At 33.2% G+C, this 24,132-nt stretch overlaps 1 protein-coding gene across 1 annotated transcript; it reads right to left on the reverse strand.

Moving 5' to 3' along the window:
* Positions 1-1,223: 1,223 nt before the first annotated feature.
* On the reverse strand, positions 1,224-23,787 carry LOC113042894 (mitochondrial glutamate carrier 1-like). Its single transcript, XM_026201898.1, has 11 exons — positions 23,415-23,787; positions 12,455-12,584; positions 12,236-12,361; positions 12,084-12,139; positions 11,908-11,998; positions 10,896-10,953; positions 8,416-8,476; positions 6,851-6,989; positions 6,605-6,759; positions 5,332-5,407; positions 1,224-5,227 (listed from the first exon to the last, which is right to left on the reverse strand). The coding sequence occupies exons 2-11, from the start codon at positions 12,472-12,474 to the stop codon at positions 5,074-5,076; spliced, it is 936 nt and encodes a 311-aa protein (XP_026057683.1). The 5' UTR covers positions 12,475-12,584; positions 23,415-23,787; the 3' UTR covers positions 1,224-5,073.
* Positions 23,788-24,132: the final 345 nt, after the last annotated feature.

The raw sequence follows: 24,132 nt of genomic DNA on the forward strand, positions 1-24,132 counted from the left end.
AATATTAATTAATACATCTAATTTGTAGGTACATTATTGTTATTATTGTATATTATTTTCATGATAATAAAGAAAAAAAATACATGTAAAAAAAAAATAACTTTCATGAAAATAATGCAAAAATTATTAAATGTTCCTAAAAAGTAAAACTAATTTGTGTGTGTGTGTGTGTGTGTGTGTGTATATATATATATATATATATATATATATATATATATATATATATATATATATATATATATATATATATATATATATATATATATACATAGATATACACACACACACACAAATATTTGTTGGTTATTTTAACATTTTTTAACATTACTTTAATGACAATATTAAATTTAATTTAATACAATATATACTGTATTGTATAATATATACTCTATTACAATAAATTTCATTAAAATAATGTTACAAAGCAACAAACATTAATTCTTCCATAAATGCTAAAAATAATTTTGCTTATTTCAGGGATGTTGTTTTTTTTCCTTAAAACATTTGCATTATTTTCATGACAAGAAAAAAACTGTTTTACAGTAACTCTCATGAAAATAGTGTTAAAAAGAAACACATATTAAAGGTTCCATAAAATGTAAAATAAAAACAAACTTATTTTAGGTTATTTTTGAAATTTTACATGACAATGAAGCAAAAAAATGAACGTCATGAAAATAATACAAAATGAAAAAATAGCAAAGTTCCTAAAATTGGTTTAATTTTATATATACTGCATATATGTATATACTGTATATACACTACTTTATATACACTGTATATACTATATATATATATATATATATATATATATATATATATATATATATATATATATATATATATATATATATATATATATAAACATTACATTTTAAGGGGTGAAATTATATAACCATGACATATTTTCATGAGGCTCAGCCATAATAATTTCTTAATTATTGCATAAATATGTGCTGGTCCTTCTATATATTTATATATAGAGAGAGGGAAATCACAAATATCTAACATCTAATTTACTATTAAATAAGACTGAATACTATCAAATAACATTGATTATAGGAGTCAAAGATACATCCTCTAGTTTGCCGATATGCTGCTTGTTATATGTGTAGTCTAGTATCTTGACTCCTGTATGACATCAGAGGGGCATGAGAGTATTACACTTGTGCCGGATCTGTTTTTGTGCTTGGATTGTAAAATCATCAAAGCTATTTCTGGTGTTTTTTGCCACCTGCTGTCTAATTCCTTCAAGAACAGCGAAAGGAAGAAGAGGGAAAGAGTGAAACACACACTTTAGTGTTGCATAAACCACAGAGAAGAGACGCACAGCCCTCTCATTTACACCTGTGTGCACTATTGACCCCTCACACACACACACACACACACACACACAATACACCAACGTTCACAAACACAACGAGTTCACAGCTGAAAAAACACCGAGCGAATCAGAGGCACGATTCAAACAAATACAGTTTAGAAACCAAAAACAATCTGAATAAGACTAAATCATCACACAACAGCAGAAAATATTGAAAGAAATCACAGATCTTTAGGAATGTTTAGGAAAAAATGTAATCAAAAACACGCTGGCAAAACAAATACAAGGCAAAACAAGGTCATTAAGGTCAGGCTTGAGACATACTTCCATTTGAATCCATTTGCATTCATTTATGTGAGGTAACCGAAGGGTTATGAAGTCTGACCTATGACCTTAAAACAATAAATAAGAGCATCTGAATAGTTTCTGAATAAGCTCATCGTCACGAGACTAGAGATGTTTACTTGTTAGACAGCACCATAAACCCTCTGAACCTCTGGATAATGATTATTTATCAGAAGTGTCATATTCATTAGTGACATTTTACAGTCTACTGCTGTTTAAAAGATTGGGGTCGGTGAGATTTTTGTAATATTCTTTGAATATAGGCTCTTGTGCATTGTCTTCAGAGTCACATGATCCTTCAGAAATCATTTTAAATTGCAGATTTACGGCTCAAGAAACATTTCTTTAATTTATCAATGTTGGAAACTGTTTTGCTGCTTAATATTTTTGTAGAAACTGATACCTGTTTTTCAGGAGTCTTTGATTCAGGATTCTTTGATTCATGATTCTTTGATTCGGAATTCTTTGATTTTTTGATTCAAGATTCTTTGAAAATTCTAAAGAACACTACCGGTATTTATTTGAAATAAAGTTATTGTCAATGTTTATAACAGTTGTGCTGCTTAATATTTTTGGAAAATCCGAGATAGATTTTTTTCAATATTCTTTGATTGGGTATTCTTTTTTGATTCAAGATTCACTGAAAGATCAAAAGAACAGTAATTATTTGAAATAATTTTCTTGCACCATTACGACATTATTATCAATATTTATAACAGTTGTGCTGCTTAATATTTTTGTGAAATCCATGTTAGATTTTTTTCATCGAGATTCTTTGATTCAAAATTATTTGAAAGTAACAAAAAAAAGTGCATTTATTTAATATTCTGATTGTTTTTTTTTTACATTATTATAAAGTTGATGACATTTGTGGTGTTTAATATTTTCGTGAAATAAATTTTTTTTTCAAGATTGTTTATTTCAGTCTTCTTTGATTCAGGAATCTTTGATTCAAAATTATTTCTTATTAATTTTTCTTTTTTTTGCAACATTATAACATTATTATCAATGTTGCTAATAGATAATTACTTAATTTGGGGGTGAGATACATGCTAGATGAACTGAATGCATCCTTGCTGAATAAAAGTATTAAAGAAATCTCCGTGACCCCAGTCTTTTGAACACTAGTGTATATTCAGATATTAACCAGACCAGTTTAGCAAACCAGTGTACTACAGCATGAACTGGGAAAGGAGTCAGAGGTATTTGGTCAGGAATCGTTTGGCGGTATGAAACAGGCTTTATACGCTCTTCATTGCACACATAGTCATTGTCTATCTGAGGGCCCTCAATAGGCTGCACATCGAGATTTGTGAGTAAACGAGAACAGAAAGCGTTAGGGTTTGTTCGGTTCCTTTGGTAGTGCACACTAGCCTGAACAACAAGCTCACGATCCCAACACTGATACATCACAGGTCCGGCTCAAACAGCGTAAACATAAAGAGAAGGACCGGGGAGGTGTGCAAATGAGCCATCGCATACAAAACCAAAAGCACATCATCTGCATATGTACAGTCCACAGTAATCAACAATCAGACATAGAAATATATAGCCAGATATACTAGAAGTGTGTTTACATCATCAGGATTATCAATAAATATGACTTCCATCCAAAGTCTGTGCTTTTCGGCTTCTCGGAAAACCTGGAATGAATAATAAAATCTCCCATGATGCACTGCAGGGTGACGGTTCATCGTGGGAAAACAACCAATGCACATTAATATTCATGATTTGCGAGGTTACAATCGATATGCACATATTACTTTGGCGTTTTTCTATCGATTTTAGTATATTAGTAATCTCGACCGACAGATATGAACCTGGAAACTGCATTTGGAAAATGTTCATAATAATATTGTAGTGAATTTGTTTGTAGCGGGAAATCTGTAAATGGACACAATATCAAACGCATTCTTTTTCTCATGAATATTAATTAGGTCACATGATGCTCGCCCAGACCCAATTGATTTGAGTTTGTGCGCAAGCAATCGAGAACCAGTGGTATTTTAGTCTTATTTATATACTAATTGTTTTTATTGATATTTTGAATTAGTTTTAACTTTTATAAAATTAATTTTCATTTTATTTTAAAGTTAGTTCATATATATATTTTGTTGTTTGCTTTTTTTTAATATATATTATACGAAAAAGCTTACATTAATTATTTTTATTCCGTTTAGTACTTGAACCTATTTTAATTTAGTGCCAAAAGCAACATTTCTTGTTTTCATTTTATTTAAAGTATATAATTTTAGAGTTTCTATTCATATTTTGAATAAACTTTTGTTTATATATATATTTTTTTTTTTTTATTAATTCCACTAATTCCAAACATGTCTCATTTTCATTTAGTAAAAGTTTTCCGTTTTCTATTATTTCAGCTTCACTTTATAACAATATGTTTTATAATAGTTGTAATTAATAACAACGCTGGTAAGAACTGCTTGTATTTTCAGCATGACTGCACACTTTGTATGATGTGTCCCGTCCTAACTGAAGAAAAACAACTTGCCATCCCCAAAATGTATTAAACTTCAAACCATCTACAATCGTGTTTTAATGAGGTTTAAGACCATATCTAATGCTAATGCTAAGTAGTGAAACAGCAGCAATTGGAGTCGAATCGGCCAAAAAGAAAAATCATTTGCATTAATTTTCTTTGTCCTGTGGCCATGGAAAATGAATCTCATAATCTATAATGATTATCTCCTAAAGTCTGGGAACTTTCCAGAAGTTTTAATGGCCTGGTTGGAGGCATTTACATTTTGATTCAGTCAATTTGAGAGATGCTTTCAAGTCTAATATTCACAGATATGTCTCTCTCAGCTTTTCTGAGAAATTAAATTGAATTAACCTCCAGAGGCGTCTTGTCATTTTGAAACACACGCCGAATAAAGCCTTGATAGGGCACAGAGATATGCTTCTCTCAGCTCACACTTTTCCTCAAGGTCATTCAGATTTGGTCGTCAGAAAGACGGAAGCAGCTAATATAAAGGTCAAACTAATCAACATGACATGTCCTCTTGTTCCAGAAAGAGCTTCATGTTTGTTTGATATTTCAGTACATAATTAACAAGAGCTCTACCATTCAAAGTGTTGATTTTACGCTTTAAATATCAGTGATCGGACGATGGCTCAACGATTAAACGCTCGTAAAAGAACACGATTTAGTCTCGGCGTGAGACAAAAAACTAAAAAACAGGCAGCTTGGCAAACATAATCTCACGTTACGCTCATTACTAAAAGCACCACATTCAGATCAAAACACACGGCGCTTTGAACAAAAACGGCACAACAACAAACGATTAAAATCAGTCAGACTGGCCCCACGTTACGCTTTGATCTTTCGGGATAATGTGCGGGGGCGGGGAACCGACTGGTGCAATGCATGATGGGATGGGTGGCTAGTTGTTTCGTTTGGGCAGGTAGCTCAAGATGAGTTCGCCCACGCCGAGGAAGTAAACCACCTGAGCGATGCCGAAGAGCGGCGCGATGACGAGAGCTCGACAGTACGCCCCCTTCAGGAAAGCGGCGGGACCTTCGTTGCGAAGAATCTTCCTGTGATCAGATGGAAAATGGAAATGTAGACGTTTAGTAGCCAAATCAATGGTATGAGTTAAATAAGGTTTATTAGCCTCAGTGGCTAATAAACAGCGGATCACCTGATGCAGTCGGTCACCCCGCTGTAAGTGTCCTCTTGACTCCCTCGTGTCAGCGACTGTAGCCTGGTCTTTATCACTGAAACACACACACACACACGCGTGGTTCAACGGTCAGCTATGAAACCTCTCAGATGTTGCTTTTTGCATTGCACAAGAGTTTTTGCTCACTGCTTCACTGCATACTGCCTACTTAGCATCCGACAGATGAAACGTGAAACAAGTGAGACTCGACAGGCAATGCATTTTTTGAACAAAGTTTGCATTGTGTAACACATGTACGTACAACATTTAATATTCAATTTAGAAAAAAATAATCAATGTTTCATACATTTAAAAAAAAAATCATATTTAGTATTTTAAAAATATAAATAATATATACCGAATTGTTTTATATTTAGTTATAAATAAAACAAACACTGAAGAATGATCGTTTTTAATATACAATCATAAAAAGGACAATACTAATCTTAATAAATATTATTCAGCATTTAAAAAAAAGTAAAAAAAAAGAGAAAGAGAGAGAGAAAATGTAATATTCAGCATTTTTAAAACCATTCAAGAAAAACATTGAAAACTCTTTAATATTCAATAATAAAAATTTACAAATCTAATAAACAAAATATTCAATATTTAATACATAGTATTTTTTAAAGACAAAAGCAATATAAAACACATGCAATATTTAATATTCAGTATTTTAAAAAACTTAAAATAAATATGCAATAATTCATATTTATTATTTTGAATTTTAAAAAAAAAAATCAATATTTAATATTAAACAATTCAAAAATAGAAAAGAATAATAATAATATATAATATTTAGTAATAAAAATATACAAAACAAATATAAAACGTTCAATATTTAAAATTTGGTATTTTTATAATGAAAACAAATCTATACATTATTGAATACAATGAATGCATAATATTTAGTGTTAAAAAAAACATAAAAAGTATTCAATACTTGATCAGTTTTTTTTTTTATTAAATTTTTTTTTTGAAAATGTTTAATTAGATTATATTTACATTCATTATTACTTTAATTAGATTAGAACTATTTTTATTCACATTTTTAGGATTGACTAAAAATGTGTTTGTCATTTCTCTTGGCCCAGCTCAGTTACTGAGCTCAAGGCAAAAATATGCCAAAAATAATTTGGGGTACAGCATCTGCATGACTCAGAAGTATTGAAATGCTTCATTCGTAGGTGGCTCATAGGTTTTGGAACAGAGCATCAGAAAAGCAGCAATGGTTTATGATTAAGACGCTCACCATCTACAGGGTTGACGGCGACGGCCGCTGTGCTGCCCGCAATGCAGCCCGATAAGAAGGAGACGTAGAAGGGAGCGGGACCCTCGACTCCTCTCTTCCCCAGATCATTCAGATTAGCAAACAGAGGGAAGTAAATGATAGAAAACGGGACATCCCTGAAGGGAGGGAAACACAGAGCGGATATAGTCTGAGAGTCTGTGATCTGACGACTGATGTTGTGATATGTTTGTATGTTTGTTCCCCAACCTGAGCAGCGTGGCTCCCAGGCCCTTGTAAAGACCAGCGATGCCCTTTTCCTTCAGTAACTGTCTGGTGAGTTGCATAGCTGTTTGGGACTTCACCTCCACGGGGGTCACAGCCTGAGGCATGAGCTTCCTCTGGGCCGCTGCGCGCACACACACACACACACACACACACACACACACACACACACACACACACACACACATTACAGTATCCTGCTTAAATGTTATCAAGGAATTTCATATTCATTGTCATTCTACAATCTGATGAGGTGTGCTAGTGTAACCCAGTCTTTTAACCCTCCTCCTAGCTCAGTTAGGCAAACATAAACCAGACTTTTGTTTTATAAAACCCTAAAGTTATAGAAGTTAAAAATGTGATATGAGCCTAATGGAAAATACTTGAGTAGTGTATACTGTAGCAGATTTTAACTTGTGAAAAAAGCTCTGGTAGTTACCAAAAAGTTTAAATGTTCCTTATGTAGAATTACAATGTTGTAAAGATTTTTGTATTTCAATTTTTTTGCTTGTACTTTATTCAGTACAACTAACAATAACTTATTATTCAGTATACAAATAACTGAAATAACTGATTCAATATTTTAAATAAGAGTACATTTTATATTTTTAAATAAAATCTTATATATAAATATATATATATATATAAGAATCAGAACTGCTGAAAATGACCTTAAATATTCAGTATTAAAAAATAAAAAATGTAATAAAAAATTCTATATTCAACATCCAGTATGTAAAAATAGGGGGACATTTTTTTTTTGTCATATTTTACAAAATATATATGAATATATGAATAAATGAATAAATAAATGAATAGTCAGTATTTTAAAAAAAAACAGAACTATATATAAAATATGCAATATTTAATGTTTAAAAAATGCATGAAGAACTTTTTTTATTACACATATATAATAAACAATATTACGTTTTCTTTAAAATAATATTTAATACTGCTTACTATGACTTAATATTCAGTACTTTAAAAATTAAAAATAATATTGAAAAATATTCAGTATTTAAAAAAATATATGTATTTTAAAGAAAAATCATATTTTTTAAAACTTTATATAATATCAATACATTGTATAAATAATATCTAGCTGTACTGAATAACATGAAGTGAAGTGAAGTGACATGTGGTCAAGTATGGTGACTCATACTTGGTATTTGTTCTCTGCATTTAACCCATCCAAATGCGCACACGCACACACACACACACACACACACACACACACACCCAAAGCACTGGGCAGCCATCTCACCTCGGTCGTGGTATTGAGGGTGGAAGTGAGCGCTGGTTATTCACTCACTTCACTGAAACTATCACTAACATATGCATTCACTAAAGTATTAATTAAGCAGAACACAAATAAATAGCCAATGTTCTGCCCAATGTGTAAAAATGTCAAAATGATGTCAAATCTGACACTAATGTCCAAAAATGTGACCACAAGGTGGCAGTGCTTCGTCTCTCTTCTCTGTCCTATGTATTGATTTCTCACTTCACCTCCCTTCACTCCTTCCTCTTTTTTAGGTCTAAATTCTTACCAATTCTTCCGGCATCTTGCAGCTGAATCTTCAGCATCTCCATTGGTGTTGTAATGATGACCTGCAACATAACACAATCGAGGTTAGAGGAAACCTCAGAACCAATGAAAGCAAGAACAAGCGCATTTAAAGGGCCACACACATATTTAAATCGAACACGAGGAGAAAGAAGTCACAGTTTGACACCTAAAGCTGATTTCAAATGCTTAAACTTGTATTAAATTCAATATTTTTGTAATTCTACACTGATGTTAACGCCTCTTCTTTATCTTGCCATAAACAAGCCTATTGAAGCCTCGTATGAAAGCCTGCAGTTTTATGCTATTACTATCTCAAAAAGGAACAACCACATACAAAAACATATAATTAGCATATCCTCCTACACGCTAAGGTTCAAACATATATCTGCAAGCCTTTTTACTGCAATAATGTGGAAGATTATAAGATGAACAGTGGTTCATATTTTTGTAAATTTAGATTAGGATAAACATGAAGGAACATCAGCAGCACAAGCGAGACGGGGAACGTGTTTATGTGCACTAGCACCGCTGTCACTGGAGACCCAATTACACGTTTAATCAAATCTGAAGGGGTTTGTGGGTGGACAGGAAGTCCTTGGCACTGGCTGATGGGATTACTGGAGTGATATCGCTGGTTGGAAACATCATGTCAATCTTCATCCAGAGACTGCAGTAATCCCATCATTTAATCCCACATGCTGGAAAGCTGTTTATTGAGAGGAAGCTGATCACCTCTTGAGGAGTCACATGACTGGATCACTTCGATGCGTATAAGTCAATTAGTTAAGGCAGTCAAGAAAGCTGTCAATAGTGAAACGCAACACATGTAGTTGGTGTGCTCTTCCAACCACTTTATTTTCTCAGTCTGTCTGAAATAAAATGGTTTTATTTATAAATATCATGTGCTATTAATTTTATGATCAATAATTAATATATATCTACACAACTTCTGCGTGCTACACAATGTTTCCTCAATTAAATGTTAAAATATTTTGGAAGTTAAAATATAATCTGCGGTCACTGCGTTTTAATCGTTGATTAGCTATCGTTTATGATTTAAGTTTTTAATTTTACATATAGTGTATTGTATTATTTGTGTACTGATTTAAGTTTTAATTTTACATATTGTGTATTGTATTATTTGTGTACTTTTCATCTTATTTATCTTTTATACAAATATTTTTATACAAGTCATCTAGAGACGTCAGGTGACACTTTATTTTTCTAGTGCACTCAACACTATCCAGCCTGTGTTATATAAGTAAGAATAAGTTAGAAAATGCTGGATTACATCAGAGTATGTTCAGCTGCTGAACTGAATACCTCTCAAATAGACAACAGAGTATTTAAGGATGCAGAACGGTGTGTCCCAAGGACTGGTGTTCCTCAAGGAACAGTTGTAGCTCCGCTTTTATTTACCTTTTATACTTCAGATTTCCAGTATAACTCCAAAAACTGTCATCTCCAGAAATGTTCTGAGGACTCAGCAATTGTTGGCTGCATAAAGGATCTTGATGAGAGTGAATATAGGGAGCTTTTAAAGAGTTTTGTGGACTGGTGTGAAAGAAATTGTTGAAATTGAGTGGTTTGTTTCTGTAGCTCTGTGTAGTTTCGGCACCAACAACTAATTTCATTTTTTAATATTACTTTTTAATGTATGTGTATTGAAATAAAGCTCATGTATAAATATATAAGATGACAATTATCAAACAATTTTTTTTGCTTTGGCAATTACCTGGAATATGTTTAAAATGAAGTACTAAAATTACGAAAACTCAAATAATATAAATGAACGCTAAATATAAATATATAAATAAAACTAATAACGACAAGAGCACATAACAAGATTAAATTAAATTAAATATAATTAAAATGAAATATAGAGATATAAAAAAGAAAAGCTTATTCAAAATATGAATAAATAAAACCACTTCAACAAGCATGTACATTTTTATGCACATTTTAGACATTTTATTCATATCTTTGGCTTTTCATCTACCATTTTTTAATGCAACATCCCAAAATATCCTTGCAAATATGTGAATGGAAACCCGTCTCACTGATTTGAGGAACCTGTGGCGTTTCTGCAGATGCTTTCAGTATAAAAGTGGTACTTCAGTCTCACATTGTGGAAAAATACACACATTAAGGAACCGAACGTCATGAAAAGCAACGAGCTGGTTGTGAATGAGCAGCTGCTTCAGGTGACGTGCTCAACAAAGGCTGTTAGAGGGAGATGAGCTGACGCGTGTCTGATGGGAATGTGTAATGGGAGCGTGATTGTACCCTTAATGCATCTGTGTTTTGTCTGGTAGTCCATTACAAACACAATGATCTGACTGCTGCTGAATCGTCTGTGTGCAGACTTGAAGAAAATAATAGTGGAACATCTATTAACAGAGGCTTATTAATGTTTGTGTGTGTGTGTGTGAGTGTGTGTGTGTGTGTGTGTGTGTGTACCTGACATGTTCCCGCCCCGCAGCCGGCCAGCATCTCTCGCAGTAGAGTGAGTTTCTGCCTGAGGGAACAAGAGATGAAGCCGCTCTCATTATCAGCACACACACACCGAGGGTCGTTAATAATTCACACTCTGACTCGCCGGTCAATAATTCACCGGTGCCGTTTTCGGTCTCCATGGAGATGCCGCCGAGCAAGGCATTGTGGGTATATTCTGTGTGCTTCCACACTTATTTAATATTAATGCGGGTCAGACGTAATACTGTGTGCTGAATTGATTGAGATGTTTGATAGTGTCGGTATGTCAGTACTGTGGCTGTATCAGATGGAAATACGTTGGTGTTTTGATGTGTACCCTGGCATTGGTGAAATACCACATTGATACCATAGAGAAGAGAAAAATAGTGAGCTGTGTTTATGTATGTAAAAAAATTATATATATATATATATATATATATATATATATATATATATATATATATATATATATATATATATATATATATACTAATCAATATAATTATAAACTATAATATAAAGTACTACAAAATTAACTTATAACAAAATATATTTCAATTTATTAATGTTCATTTTTATTTGAAATATATACATAAAAACATATAAAAAATATAATATTTTTTTATTATATATATTTTTTTTACATACATAAACAGCTCACTATTTTTCTCTTCTCTATAATTTTTTTCTTATATATTATTATCTTATATACTATTATATACAGTATATATACAGTATATATATATATATATATATATATATATATATATATATATATATATATATATATATATATATATATAAATGTAAATACTAGATGAAAACCTTAAAATTAAAAATGTTTGTTGACATGTTAAAGGCTGGGAATGAACCCAAGCAGTGTGTCATGTGTTTTGTGTGTGTGAATGGGCACAGTCAGCTCAAAGAGCTAGTCATCATGTTTATATTGATATGTGCGTTTACTGTGTGTGTGTGTGTGTGTGTGTTTATGTCTCACCCGTCCTTAGAGAGGTGAAATCTGAAGAAATCATTTGCCGCCAGCTTGATGGCTTTTTCAGGAGTGACGAGAGTCAGGTTCACCGCCGCACCTGAGAGAGAGAGAGACAAACACACAATCTCAATGCCATCATTCCCAAACGAGCTCTCTGTTGACAGCTGAACACATGAACGTACCTCTGTACATGCCGAAGTATCCTTCTGAGCGGATGGTCTTAATAAGGCAGTCTGACCTGCAGAGCACAGGACGTGTACACATCAAGCACAAGTCAATCTAATCAACTGAATCACTCTTCTATATGATTCGATGCGTCTGTTTGAACGCTCACATGCTGGTATAGAGGCGAGATCCATTCTGCTGGTTCTGAAGGCGGGTTTTGGCCAGATCGATGGGAAACACGCAGGTAACGCCGATCAGTCCTGCCACACCGCCGTTTATTAGCTTGGCAGGCAAACTGGAGCGAAGCATGAGAGGAGACGGCACATTAGTTGAAGTATCATTGGGTTTTAGGTCAAAAGAATAGTGATTCTTGACGTTTCAGACTCACCTGATCTGTTTGTCAGCCATTTATCTGGCTCCCTGAACTTCTTCAGTGTTTAAGGCGTCAAGAGTGCACGTCTTTGCAGAGTGTTTTTGTATTTGGGATTTCTGTCGATTCACCGTCCCCTGGCAGATCTCTGAAAGACACACACACACACACACACACACACACACACACACACACACACACAGAGATATGAGTGTGTTTCTGATACAGGTGTGTTTGACTCCAGATATTCGCTCTTTTCTTTCTTTCCCCATCTGTTCCTCTCACCTCATCTCTCTCTCTATGTATTATTCTTATCACATTTTACCGGTTTCACAGGAACTTTAAAATATTTCATCCACTGGGAATTAACGTCATTTTTGTCATTTTAGAGAAACTTAGAAGAATTAAGAAGACAAACGTGTATTTTTTAAGCTCATACTGTCCACAATGAGACCAGAAAAAATTAATTAAGAGAGAAAATAGAGTCAGTTTTGTTTTTATGTTGACTATTATACAATAATGAAAAAATTAACAATCTAAACACTGAAATAAATATAATAATTATTATTGTTATTAATATAATTCTTACAAAATATGAATTATTGAGGTAAATTAAAATAAATATTATAATATAAATAGTATAATAATATATAATATTAATTTGAATACATATAAATATTAGATGAAAAACAAAAAAATTGGAAACAAAAATTACAAATGCTTTAACAGCTTACTTACCAATGTAATACTAACAATAATAATAATAATGAATACTAATAATAGGAATTAATAATATTAATATAAATACCAGATGAATAATACCAGATGAATTAAGAAAAAAAATTAGAAAGCTTTGAAAATTACAACTATCTCAAATAAAAAATCTATTACAGAAAATAAAGCCTAGCATTTAAATGAAAACTGAAAATATAAAAATAAAATATTCAAAATAATATTATAAATATATTGACTCAAAATATGCTAACATTATTAAAACCCCCATGGCTCTGACATAGTATACTTTTTAAACAAAAAAGGTATTTTTGATCTCTATATTAAGTGTTAATGCATAATTATTATAATTAATAATATCAATTAAACAACTTCAAAGAGACCACTTAAGACTTGGTTGCTTCTATTGTCCTCATTTGTAAGTCGATTTGAAAGTGTCTGCTAAATGAATAAATGTAATAATATAAAACATAAATATTGTATTACATGAGAAACCCTAAAATAACAATTACAAATGCTTTGACAGCTTACAGAGATAAGTGTAAGTTATATATAGAGAATGATATGCAAATGTACATTAAAGTGATCAATAATGGCATTGTGTACTGTATATTTTGTTGAAACTGGACCTGATGGAAACCACTTTTAAAATCTCTTCCGTGGCTGTTCTTCACTTTCAGTTATAATCAAACTATTGCGGTCACCGAAAGGTTGTTTAAATGTTAGAGGAGAAACATGTGGAAAATAATGTGTTTTAAAACTGCATAAACATTGCATTACACCAAATACACACAATAATGTTAAAAAATAAACATAAACACATAAATGTTCTTTTTTTTGACCCTTTAAACGTATAACCAACCCAAAGCAGTCCTCCATGTTCACAGCTGAGAGTTTGATGGTCATGAAATCTTCATGGAGCTGTTTGTGTGTGTGTGTGTGTGTGTGTGTTTCTGCTAATCATATGTGGAATTTGAGCGACCTGAAGAAGTCAGTCTTTCTCCCTCGTTCCTCCCCTCCATTCAGCCAATCAGCACGTCTCTCTCCCTCTGGCCCCTCCCTCTCTTCCTCCTGCTCTCCACTGACGCGTTTCCTGATTTCTGCTGACTGGACTGGACACTTCTACCTTCAATTCTGCATTTTCACTGTCTGGTTTCCTCTTTTTCTTCACACTCGTGAAGCCTCGTGATAGCCTATAGCTTATAAGATCAGAAATAACCAACACAAGGCAGTCTGGAGCAGCCCGAGACCTTTTGTTTTTCCCTCCTAATCTCAGCATCTTTCTCTTTATTTGGTGAGAATATCAGGTCTGTTTTGACTGGCACAGTGTTCCTACTGTCAGTGAACGGCACTATAACACTGATATGTAACTAGTAAGGTCAAGCAACAATAATAAAAGAAGAAATCTTACAAAAACGTTTCTTTTGGATTGGACAAAAACCCACTTCTGCAGAGATCTCCTGCTTCTCAGATGTTTCACCTGAGAAGAAGAGCCCATAATCTCACACGTGTCTCCTGTAGAGTTTCGGAAGAGATCCCAGTGTCTCGAATTGTGCTCACATTTGCCAAAGTCTCAATCAAAAGTCAAAGATCTCAATATTAACTCAGACAAGTAAAACTACAACTGAAGCTAAAACTGAAAAAAAAATCATTAAATTTGAAATTTGAATATAAGATTTAAAAAAAACTTTTACAAAATGTGGCAACTGACTGAAATAAGTATGAGGTGAATAAGCTAGAAATAATAAAAACCTAATAAAAATGTAAATTACTAAATTACTAAAACTTAAGCTAAGATTAAAAATTAAGCTAATTCAATAAATTAAATATACTATAATACTATAACTGAAAAAAATAAAAATAATAATAAACTATTTTTTTTAAGAAACTTTAAAATGTTAAGCTTTAAAGATGTAAAATGTTGCCTTAGGAAACTACTGAAATAAAGACATTTAAGCTTAAGTATCAAAATTACTAACTAAAAATAATAATCTGGAATGAAATAAACTTAAATAATAAATAATAAAAATCAACTAATGAAATTAAAAAGTATGCAACAAAATGACTAAAATGTAAGTGAAAATTGAAATGAAAATGTATTTTAGGGGCTCATTCAAAATACTAATAAATAATAAAATACTATCTTTAAAAGTTAGTAACTGAAATGAAATACAATATAAATATTAAACTTTATAGATTTAAAATATTGACTTGACAACTAACTGAAATATGTTTAAGCTGAAGTACTAAAATTACTCAAACTAAAAATAATAACTTAAAGCTAAACAAAACATGACAAAATAAATGTAAATATAAAAAACCTTCAAAATATGAATTAATGCTATATTAGTTTTAGCTTTGTGCCTGTCATCGACTGTCATTAATGTTTTAAGACAACATGAGAAACATCTGAGAGAAAAAAATAATAATTCAAGTACAGTCTCCCGAGCAAAGAAAGAGCAAAATCTGAGCGATGACAGTTTCAGTTTCAGTCCAGAGAGGAACAGAGCGCAGAATGATGTTTTTGTGTCAGCAGTGGTTTGGTCTTGTGACAAACGAACAAGACTGAGGTGTGAAGACCGATGCCTGACTCTCTTAAATAAGAATAAACAGCAGAACTGACCAAAACTGACCAAGCAAACAACAGTTATCATACTGTAAGAACAACTTTCACACTTTAAAGACGTCTAATGCACTGGAGGATGAGCGTGTCAATGAGCACCCAGCATGCTCCAGAAAATAAGCATGTTCAAGCACTCTGACCCCTTTAAACCCCAGAGATCATCTGAGAGAACAGCATGATATCAGCTATATCCACAACAACTCCAGCCTCCCAATGCCTCTCTGATCTTCAGCAGTATCACAACACAAGGAAGATAGTTTCCAGGAAAACAGACTGAAAATGGCTTTGAAAACTTGTGTGAATGAGAGCTAGAGATTTGATATCAGGCCTGTGGTGGGTGTGTGTGTGTGTGTGTGTTATTCACTGTGACAAATGAACGTACAGCGCTAATATGTTCATACACACGCCTGTCAATAGTAGACATGCATCACTTATTTTGTATTACATATGCAACTGTTCAAAGGTTTTTTAAGATATTAATACTTTTATTCAGTTAGAATGCATTACATTGATCAAAAGTGACAGTAAAAACAGAGATTACAAGAGATTTCTATTTCAAATAATTTATTTTGAAGCTTCTAAAACTCAAAGGATCTAGAAATAAATTCAGAAAAATATTAAGCCGAACATCTGTTTTCAACTTTAAGAAGAATAAGAAATGCTTCTTGAGCACCAGATCAGAATATCAGAATGATTTCTGAATGTTTTATAATTGAAAGAAAACAGAAATTAAAATAAAATATGATTGAGATACAAATGTTAAATAAAAAAAAACTGAACTGACTGGTGTAAATAAGCACAGAACTAAGATTACTGGAATAAAATGAAATAGAAATAATACAAAATAATAAAATGCTAAATACAAAATTACTGAAACTTAAGATAAAATTACAATAAAAATAGGAAACAGTTGAAAATAAAAGCTAATTCAATATATTAATAAGTAATATAACATAATAATTGAATTGAGGCTGAAATAAAATAAAATATAAATATCAAATAAAGAAAAACTTTAGAAAATGTGAAATGTTACAACTAATTGAAACAAACAATAAGCGTAAGTACTAAAAAGAACAGAACTAAAAATAGCAATAAAACAATAAAATGACAAAAGCATGTGACAAAATTACTAAACTTAAGGTAAAATTTAAATTAAATCTGAAAATATAAAAATGAATGCTCATCCAAAATCTTAATAAATATTATGTTATTGTAAATATTTTCATCACAGGAATAAATAACATTTTTTAAGTTATTTTACAGTTATTTTAAATTGTAATAATATTTCACTGTTTTAAAGGTGCAGTGCATAATATTTACGAAGATCTGTTGATAAAAATGCAAAATAATATATATAACTATGTTTACATAATGAGCCGTTATGTTTTTATTAACTTAGAGTGAGACATTTATATCTACATACACCGCGGGTCCCTTTACAGTGGAAGTTGCCACCATGTTTCTACAGTAGCCCTTAAAGGACAAACAGAGAGTGTTTCATGACTATGTTGTTCTTGCGAATAAAACACTGACACAATGATGAACAAGTAACAATAACATTTACAATAACATATCGATTTATTGAATAATTAAATAAATATAATTCATTGATTGACCTTTGTAAATAAACCTCATTGCTGTTATCTCCGCTGTCTCAGATTATGACATTTTATGGGCCACCGTAGCTTCCCTAAAGGGAGGGGAACCTTGGTTGCAATTCACAACCTCACCGCTAGATGCTGCTAAAATTTACACACTGCACCTTTAACTGTATTTTTGATCAAATAAATGCAGCCTTGGTGAGAAGAAGAGACTTCTTTAAAGGGGTGGTTGATTGCAATTTCACTTTCTTAACGTTAGTTAGTGTGTAATGTTGCTGTTTGAGCATAAACAATATCTGCAAAGTTGCAGCACTGAAAGTTCAAAGCAGACGGAGATGCGGTCTTTTAAAACTCTGGCAGTTTAATGCCTACAATACCATCTCGTAGAGACTACAGTGAGTTACTTCCGGGGTTCATGACATCACAAACCCAGATAAACCCCGCCCCTGGGAGCATGCGTCAAGGGGGCGGGGCCATGTTGCTCTGCTTTAGAGAACAGGAAGAGAAAACTGGAGGTTCATGTAAAATCTATTCATATATGAATCACGATTCTTTCTTCTAATGGATTCACAAGTTTCAAAATCAATATTCTAAAGCAGTGGTTCTTCATACTGCGCATGTTCTACATCTCTCTCTCTTTCTCATTCAGATCACCAGATCAGCTCCAAAAATGAACTGTTCCAATTACAGACTTATTTTCACATAGCTTTGAGAAGCATTAAACATGGACGTGCATGCAGTTGCCGTACTGTATTAAAGCTTTAATCAGGATAAAACCATATATTAAAAGCTAACAGAAGCAGTCTGTTGTGTCTGCATGTCTGCATTCATCTCTTTTCACTTAATTCTGGAGTAATCTGGAAATCAAAGTCGCGTAAAGAACAATATTCAATAGGCTAAGGAAAAATGTCAGGAATTCTGAAAGAGTGGGGCTCAAAAAAGGAAAAACTTCAAATACAAACAACAGAAAAAAAAAACATGATCCCCAGCTATCAGGTCATTTTAATAAAGCTGATGATTGGGCGGAAGTTGTTGGAACAGCAAGTGAACCAGGCACATGAAGCAGATAAAAACTGTCATCGTCCACAAAGATTTTAAGTTAGTTTGATTATTTACTGAATTTATATGGTTTTTGTGTTTGAACAAACTATATTCATTTAAGGGCTGGGAAACAACCCAGTAGAAATACATCAATATGTTTAGATGTGCACTAGCAGTTTAGCCAATCACAACACACTGAGCCAGCTGACCAATCTGAGCCCAGCACGTATTTCTGAGGGAGGGCATCAGAAAAGCAGGAAATGATCAGCATGTTTATGGAAGATGTTAAAGTGTTTTTTAAAACGAAGCATTAACACATGTTAGACTGCCCCCTAAATACAATCAAACAAAACACTCCCAACACCAAAAAATCCCCAAAAAACTAAACTAAACCACGGTATTGCCATAGGACCGTGTCATTTCCTGTAAGTGAAAACACAAACACAGAGGTCAACTATAAAATACACGCAACGTATTGCGTTTCTGCCTAATAGAGAGATGCAGAGAATCAATGAGGATGCATGAGTGTAAAGAGAGAGAGAGTAATGAGAGACAGCTGGGTGGGAGGAGAGAGAAGACGGAGGGAGGGAGGGGAAGATAGAGGAGGAGGAGGAGGAGAGGAAAGAAGGTGAAGCCGACCTGAGATCACAAGCAGCTGCTGAAGCCAAGAACTTCACAATCAGTCTTTCTGGACACGCCACTGCTTCTCTCTGGAAAACCTGCTGGAAAAGGTTTCTACTCCCACATTTATAATCATCAGCTGCTCTGCCAATAAAGCTGGTAGATCATCTCGGTTAAGATGGTTAGAGCTCGCAGAGCAACAACTATCAGCCTAAAATGGATAGTCAGCCCTCATGTCGTCAATAGGAGTTTAGAAGAACATTTCTTGTCCGTAGAATTAAAATGACACTGATTTATAATATCAAGCTCCAAACAAATTGAAAAAGTACACACACACACACACAAAAACATTATTTGATTTTTAAAATATATACACTACTGTTCAAACGTTTCATGTTGGTCAGGTTTTTAAAAGAAGTAGCCTGCTATTTGATAAAAATAAAACAGTAATAATGTGAAATATTATTACACTTTTACATACATTTTCAGCATCATTTCTCCAGTCTTCAGTGTCATGATTCTTCAGAAATCTAGCTAATATACTGAAACATTTCTTGTTGCTGTTGAGTTGTACAGACTAATATTTCTGTGGAAATGATGATACATGACCAGCATAATGCATCCTTGCTGGATAATAATGAATTATTGGGGGAGTCGTGGCCTAACCCTAGGGTTGTGGGTTTGAGTCTCGGGCCGGTAATACCACTACTGAGGTGCCCTTGAGCAAGGCACTGAACCCCCAACTGCTCCCCGGGTGCCACAGTATAAATGGCTGCCCACTGCTCCGGGTGTGTGCTCACAGTGTGTGTGTTATCACTGCTCTGTGTGTGCACTTTGGATGGGTTAAATGCAGAGCACAAATCATTCACCATACTTGGCTGAATGTCACGTCACTTTCACTTTCCTTTAAGCTGCAGTTGAAATCTCTGTGCAGCTTTGACCAGACCGCACCGGTCGCTCATCTGACTCTGATAAAAGATGTTGCTCTCCACATCTGTACGGTCCTCTCCTCTCTGCCTCTGGCCTGTTGTCATGCTTTCAGTCTGACCTCAGCAGGTTTACATTGTGCTTCAAATCCAGAATAATCCAGCTGTGCTTCCTGATTATAATCTGACAAACATACACTGTGTTTAGATGCTACTGAGAGAACAAACAAACACAGACGAATAAATATCAGCATCCCAGTGAGTAAATATTACAGTGATACTGAGATGCAGGGAGCGGACAAATATCAAAGACTATAGTCAGTTATTAGAGGGGTTTTCATTTCTAGTTTTTAATGGTTGGCTTAAGCTGATTTGTGAATCCTCTGGCTTTCAGAAGTTACATTGTTTAGAACTAAAACTATATTGTTTTACAATATTAATATTATTTGGGATATTACCGTTAATTATGTTGTTAACCGTTTTGTTGATCCGGTTTGTTTAAATCACTCTAATATGCATATTCTGCTGCTGAAAAAGTATTTCATTTTATTTATCAATGTTGAAAACAGTTGTGCTGTTTCATAATTATGTGGAAATCATAAATTATTTTATGTGTATTATATATATTTTATTCCATGTATGGTTTCTGCAAAGACAACAAACTGATGAATCAAAAGATCAGTTAATTTAGTCAAGTCTATAGAATTGAACAGTCGAAATTAATTAATTAATTCACTAAAATGCATCAGTTTCATAAGGGAATTTTTTTTAATACATTTATATATATACATTGATTATTGTTTTATTATATTGTGTTTTTCTATTTATTATTACTATATGTACAAAATAAATTCTAATAATAAATATAATAAAATATTTACATATATTTAATATATATATATATATATATATATATATATATATATATATATATATATATTTTATACGTTTATTTTATTATTTTTTATTAAATTTTAGTAAATGTACAAAATAAAATATAATAATAAATATAGTAAAATATATATATATATATATATATATATATATATATATATATATATATATATATACACATATACATACATACATATATATAAATATCATTACATAAAGAGTGCAAAATTATCTAATTATTATATAAATCAGACACGGTGTGTATACGTACATAATTTCTTTGATAATTTAACAAAAGATAAAACAAATTTTATTCAATTTATATTATTTCTTATTTGATAATACAATATATTTATAATTTATACAGTTATGAAAAATGTATATAATTATGAAAAAATATATATATGTTTATTTAAACATAATAATATATATATTTTTTTTATGTTAGTTTTTTTTTTTTTTTATCAAGAACTAAATTTTAAACAGCAGAGAGAGGGAGAGCTAGCTGAGCGTCTAGTAGACTTCAGTCTCAGAGTTTGAGCAGTGAATCAATGTTTGCAGAAATGAGCTGACAGTGATGAGTGACTGACTCTAGAGCAAAGACAGATTTACTGAGTGTGTGGGGCAATACGATGAGAGAGATGAGTATCAGCCCCTCAGAGCAAGAGAACTCGCTGTCTGCTGGTTAACTGGTTAGCTGATGTACAGTACTCTCACCAGTGTGTGTGTGTGTGTGTGTGTGCGCGCACTGTTTCACTCTCTTTCTCTCACGGTGCTCACCACTAAGCCAGTAACAGTTTAAGAAGGGGGGGTGTGAACACAGTTTAGTATTTAAATTGAATTAGGAACAATAGAAATGAGACAATAATTCAATTATTTTAAAATGTATTCCATGTTCTGAGTGAGATGCATGTGAGAATATTCATTCGGCTCTGACTGAAGAACACCTTACAAGAATCTGTTATCTGTAAGGTGTTCTGCCCTTCTTAACTATTATCTTCCACCTTTGCCCCGTCAGCAGATGTTTAACTTATACTAAAGTTCACCTGAGACCAGATTGTGTTTCAAAGACACACATTGTAAATCTGAAGATTAGTCCATATGAAACAAAGCCGATATCTCAAAGATTTCAAGCCAGATGGAGCAACTAAGAAAGGACGTACCATGGTATTACCGTGTTTTTTAATAAACATGGTTCAGTGGCACTACCATAGCATTATTTGAAACACAATATAAATCCAGTGGTGAATTATTATTGTAATAATCCAATACCATGCATCGTATTACATGCATGGTACTCCAGAGTAAAGAACACAATAATATCAGCATAAAAAACCATGGTATAAAATAATGTTAATACTATGGTACAATAATGCTAATACATCATGTTAGGCTACTGTAGGTCATATATGTGACCCTGGAGCTAAAAACCAGCAGCACGGTATATTTGTAGCAATAAAACAACAATATGGGTCAAAATTATAGATTTTTCTTTTATGCCAAAAATAATTAGGATCTTAAATAAAGATCATGTTCCTTGAAGATATTTTGTAAATTTCCTATTGTAAATATATCTAAACTTAATTTTTAAGACTTAATTTGGACAATTTTTATGGCGATTTTTACAATACTGTAACTGTACAATGATTTATTTATTTTATTTTTTTGCAACCTCAGATTCCAGATTTTCAAATAGTTGCATCTCAGCCAAATATTGACCAATTCCAACAAACACACCTCAATTGAAAACTGATCTATTCAGCTTTCAGATGATGCATAAATCTCAGTTTCAGAGAATGAATGATGACTATTTTTGTGGTCCAGGGATACATTATGGCATTCATATCGTCTTTCAGTGTCCAAAATACCACGATTCTGAGTGTAGAACATTTCTGTAAAGGCCGTTTGCTTTTAGTCCAAGGACGAAATTACATAATCACCGGAAAATAAAAGCCAAAATCTACAGAAGAACGACGAAATATTTGCAGTAGATCTGAACGAGGTCGCTGATAGTGATGACATAATTCTGCTGCAGAGAATCCGGTTTAAATCCACGAGAGACTCGAGTCTGATGATCCTCCGCGGATCCGTGCACACATAGCGCCGTCTTTAACGCCTCTGCGGCTGGATTCCACCGGTTAATAACCCCGACTAACGAAAACCGAGCGCGCGCACCGCTGTGTGATGAAGAACAGATGTTCGCGCGCGGAACGCGGCCGTTGGAATGAGCGAAGCAGTCAAAGAAACGCTTCTCGTATTAATCCTCCCGTCACCGTATGCCGGTTTGATCTGTCCCGTAGCATTTTCAACGCCTTTTTTTGCGTCACGCGGCGATGTTTGCCACATAACGGGAAAACGCTCCGCCGCATCACTTTATGAACCGCTGTGCCGTTATCTCCGTTTCTTTTGCTGACATCATAAAGCGGTGGTCGATCAAATCACAAGTAACATAATTCTATTTCAGGTTCCTTATACAAAACGAATATGGATATTAATATGATACAATCGTTTGTCAAAGAAATAAACGTTACATTACATACCGCTGTTTTGTCCCGTTATTCCGGATTATTATGGCTTCATGTGACGTTCCTCCTCCGGTGACAGTGTGACAATAGTTAAAGCTGCCGGTGTTACTTGCGGTTCGTGTGTTTGGAGGAAAAGGAGGGCGTAAAAGCACGACACGAAGGGAGGAGGAGAGGACGGGAGGCAGTGAGTGTTTGGGTCGACGCCTGCTGGCGCGTGACGGTAACTGCGTCCTCAGGTTTCCTTTCTGAGGTAAAAAAAATAAATAGATAAAAAATACGTGCTTACGTCATCGGCGTGACGCAACGGTGACCTTGATCTAAACACACGGAAGGATACTACACCAAAAAGGGATGATGTCCTTTGGATTTAGGAAAACACCACACTTATTGTTTTTGGGGTATATATATATAAAAAAAAAAAAAAAAAAAAAAAAGCGGAGAATGACTATCACTGATTTAATAATTTAATCATGTCGTTTGGATTTTTTTTCCAGAACATGTCCTGGTCATATTGCAATACTCATTTAGATTGAGATTTTGCATAAAGAAAATATTAATCCTATTTTTTATTTGGGGGGGGGGGGGGGGATATGCTTAGTCCTCTTTGCATTAATTTTCATGATAAATAAGCATTTGTTACCACCAAATTCTCATTTACATATAACAGTATTCTCATAACCACAAAAATGTATAAAGATAAAATACATTTACACACTTCCCATGATTTATTATT

Source organism: Carassius auratus, chromosome 25 (assembly GCF_003368295.1).
Source record: "Carassius auratus strain Wakin chromosome 25, ASM336829v1, whole genome shotgun sequence".
Lineage (NCBI taxonomy): Eukaryota > Metazoa > Chordata > Actinopteri > Cypriniformes > Cyprinidae > Carassius > Carassius auratus.